Raw genomic sequence first — 4,150 nt, forward strand, 5'->3', positions numbered from 1 at the left:
AGGACTGGTTGTTCCGAACGTGCCAATACCAAATATGTGTATTTTTTTTGTTTATTTTTTACATAAATAAATGTATTTATTGGATGATTATTTTTTCTTTTTTTTGTACATTATTTTGTGATTTCTTTTTCTATTTTTATAATTTTTATTAACCTTTTTTTTAACTTTTTTACATTGTCCGAGAATGGGACATCAACTTCAATGTGACAGATCGCTGATCTAATAGTCTGCAATGCATCTGCACTACAGTGCATTAGATTAGCGTCTGACAGGCAAGAAGGAGGCATCTCAGCTCCTGCTCTGTGAGCAGGCACTCAGAGGCCACCTTCCCTGAAGACCCTGAAGGATCCCGCCGTCATCTTGAGACCGGGTGCCACCATGGAGACCATCAGCACAACGCGATCGCATCGCGTTGCGCTGATGGAAGCACAGAGGGAGCCCACTCAATTTGCGATGCTCTGCAATGTTGCTGTCACTATGGACAGTGGTCATCACAGGGATTTAACGCCCGGGGTCGGTGCTAACATCAATCGTGTGCGTTGCTGCGTGGTGTCAGCTCTCACATAGAGCTGACAACCGCATGTGATTGCGGCGGCGCTCAGCGTGAGCCCGTGTGATCACTGTGCCGTATATATACTTCTCTTTGCGGGAATGCAGCTCCCGCAGATCAGTATATATATGGCGCATGTCGGGAAGGGTTTAATAATCCTCAAACAATTCTGGCATGACAAACACGGAAAAATGCATGAAGGAGATGTCTTAGTCAGCAATTCTACCTTTGTTCCAGTCCTAGAGAATACAATATCTACACGTTCTATCACCGGATATGTTTCCCTTATTGTCTGCAGTAATTGTATTATTACACAGGATTTTTATGATGTTACATCGACTCATCATCTTCTCATTCAGGTCTCTACAATATCGGATCCTCTCAGTGGACATTGTCTATCTAAAGAGAATTTTCCAGATTTACCCATCAAAAATGGATATGGACAGGGACAAGATGGCAGAGAGGATATTACACCTCACCCTAGAGATCCTCTTCCGGCTTACTGGCGAGGTGAGAGATTCTGATGACGTCACATTACATCATTCTTATCTATGGAAATAACAGATGGACAGAACTGGAGAGGTGAGGACTCTGGAAATCTCTGGAGTGAGATTTATTAATGTGTCTCTCCATAACCAGGATTACACAGTAGTGAAGAAGACCTCTAGTGAGCGCTGTCAGGACCCTGTGTCTGAGGGATGGGGAAGACCCCTGAGCCCAATCACAGGGCCTCCACCTTACCCCCTGATACATGAGGACATCAATGACCAGAAGATCCTAGAACTCGCCTACAAGATGATTGAGCTGCTGACTGGAGAGGTGACACTGCTGGGAATGCTGGGACATTATACAGTAACACTATGAAGGGATCGGGGGATGACGGTATCATTGTATGTGTCAGGTTCCTATAAGGCGTCAGGATGTCGCTGTCTATTTCTCCATGGAGGAGTGGGAGTATTTAGAAGGACACAAAGATCTGTACAAGGACGTCATGATGGAGGTTCCCCAGCCCCTCACATCACTAGGTAATAGACAGGACTAAATACAGATGGCCTATCATTATCTGTGTGTAAAGAATGAATTCATTACCTGTATGTGTTTCCTCCAGTTCTACCCAGTAAGAGGACAGCACCAGAGAGATGTCCCCGTCCTCTTATTTCACAGGACTGTAAACAAGAAGATCCCAATGTTCCTCAGGATCATCAGGTAGATGGAGAGAAGGTGTCATGAGATCTCCCCTATGATGTGTAGACGGCTGTGAAGGTCTTGTGTTCAGTCTTGTTTTATCCACCAGTATTATATGTTTTATACTTGTGTAATGAGAAAGGTGGAGATGGCAGGATTAGAGCTGATCATAGATGGGACTTCTCCATCTGTCTGTGACTTTTACAATATTTGTTTCAGGGTGAAGATCTGACCCATATTAATACTACAGAGACATATGTGAGGGGTGATGAACAGTGTAAAGAGGAGATTCCTACATATGACTACCCAGGTGAGTAGTAACCACTAAATGCAGAGAAGTCACAGATTCTTCTCAGTCACGGGCTGTGGCTTATTTATTGATCATGTAGTCCAGCTGTATTACAATTATGTGATCACCATTTTGCCGCTAAACCACAACATTCTCCACCACTTAAAACTGTTCAAATGACTTTGGGCATTAAAAGCCCTTTTCTATAGAACTTAAAATCTGGAGGATACACCTACTCCCTGGGATTAGGAGACGCTGACCATTACCTGCCCAGATCTGTAAACTACAAAGCCAAATGACAGCGTACGTAGAATGTGCTGACAAGTTAGAAAATCACTTGAAGTAAAATATTATGATGGACCTGTAAGAGAAAGCGGAGGGTAATGATGGTGTTGGCTTCCTAGAACCCTGATATCTTATTGGATGAATCTACCTTCTCCCCCTTCTGTGTTGCTGAATGTGCTCATATGGTCCCTACAAGACCAGGTCCAGTCTTTCTGACCAAACTTCACGTTTATGATCTACAACATTAAATGTGCAGTGAGGGCCAAGTGTGAATTTCTGTACAATAACACAACAATATTCAGACTTTTCAATTTCTTTTAAAACCAACTAACTTCAAACAGGATTGCGATAAACTATACAGAAAACATTACACCTGTGCCATGATATATCTCTAAGCTAAATTAAAGACACCTCAGCTCTGCACTATTATAAAAAGTTCTCTTTGAATGTCTAATATTTCTTCTTGAAACTCATCTGACAGAAAATATTGGCCCTTATGATAGTTTAGATTCCCAAGAGCCACCGTGCCCCATACTCTAATTACCCCGGAGAGGTTTCACCACTCATTTATTACTGATGGAGACTGTTGAGTTTGATCATTTCAGTAGATGTGTTATTGTCTATACTCAGTTTTTTACATCAGTAGCTAGTGCCCAAAATACTGATTTAACCCCTTCCTGCAGCCAGTTTTGTGTTCCTTTCTGGGCCCATTTTTCAAATCTGACGTGTGTCACTTTATGTGGTGATAACTTTGAAATTCTTCACAAAGGATAATAGGAAACAAATGGACATTACAAATTATTATTATTGAATCCGACAATACCCTATATATGGTTACACTATTGTCTGGGCACATGGCAGGTTAAGAAGGGAAGGAGCGACATTTAGCTATTTGGAATGCAGATCTTGCTGGAATAGTGTGCAGACACAATGTATTGTGGACACTGTTCATGGTCACCTGGCAGCTCAAAAGATGGCTACCACGAACAGGCTTGGTGCTATCTTCTCCGTTTTCCAGATCCCTGGGATCTGTCATCACCCTTTAACACCTTCACGTCCTTGAACATATCTGACGCGCCCCTGGGCCTGTGTCGCGCTGCGTTGCGCACGCGGGAGCTTACCCGGAGCCGGATCTCTTGAGGGTTGTAGTCTCGTGGCGGCGACCCGGTCCGTGCCCAGGGAGTCAAACTGAGCGGCGATGTACTAGCAGTAGATGGTTGATGACTACGCCACCCGTTGAATGCAGCTATGGAGCTGCCGCTGCAGGGCAGACCGCTGAGGCCGGTGGAAGGATGGTGCAGCGTGGATGGTATAACCCCCAACGGGAGGGGTATGGCCTCAGGGCAGCCGACGTGGATGATGGGGGTAGCAGGAACCACTCAGAGACGGTGCGGTGTAGTTCAGGGTCTTTACTGGTGACAAAGATAGACCCTCCCGGAGTACTTGCTAGTGATAGGGGCCTGGTCAGTCCTTGAGCAGATGGGATCTCCCCTGGCCAGGCGGAGTTGTAGGCCTTCCCAACTAACTGTACTCTTCTGGCTACCTTGCTAGAGGCAGGAATAAGTAGCCCACGTCCCTGAGTGTACCGTGTGGTGCTCACCCGTATGGCCGGTGACTCGGGGCCTTCTAATGGCTTCCGCTCCACGATGGCGGTGCTGGTCCCACGCGTGTGACCGTGCCTTCGGGCTTCTGGGCCAGAGGACCTGAAATCCTCTGCCGGACGGTTTCTGCTGCTGGGTAGGAGTTAGTCCCCACAGCCTCGGACTCCGGGTCCGGTAAGAAATCTTCTCAGTCAGGGCGAGCTCTGCAGCTGCCAGCCCCTGACTTGTTGTAACACTGCT

The 4,150-nt window shown here is 45.8% G+C and overlaps 1 protein-coding gene across 1 annotated transcript; it reads left to right on the forward strand.

The window, feature by feature from the left end:
• Window positions 1–378: 378 nt before the first annotated feature.
• On the forward strand, window positions 379–2,204 carry LOC141270834 (uncharacterized). The gene is made up of 7 exons (XM_073680936.1): window positions 379–551; window positions 910–1,060; window positions 1,190–1,369; window positions 1,452–1,575; window positions 1,659–1,756; window positions 1,955–2,045; window positions 2,125–2,204. The coding sequence occupies exons 1-7, from the start codon at window positions 379–381 to the stop codon at window positions 2,202–2,204; spliced, it is 897 nt and encodes a 298-aa protein (XP_073537037.1).
• Window positions 2,205–4,150: the final 1,946 nt, after the last annotated feature.

Source organism: Phyllobates terribilis, unplaced genomic scaffold (genome assembly GCF_046119375.1).
Source record: "Phyllobates terribilis strain yellow unplaced genomic scaffold, ASM4611937v1 Scaffold_5__5_contigs__length_657084704, whole genome shotgun sequence".
Lineage (NCBI taxonomy): Eukaryota > Metazoa > Chordata > Amphibia > Anura > Dendrobatidae > Phyllobates > Phyllobates terribilis.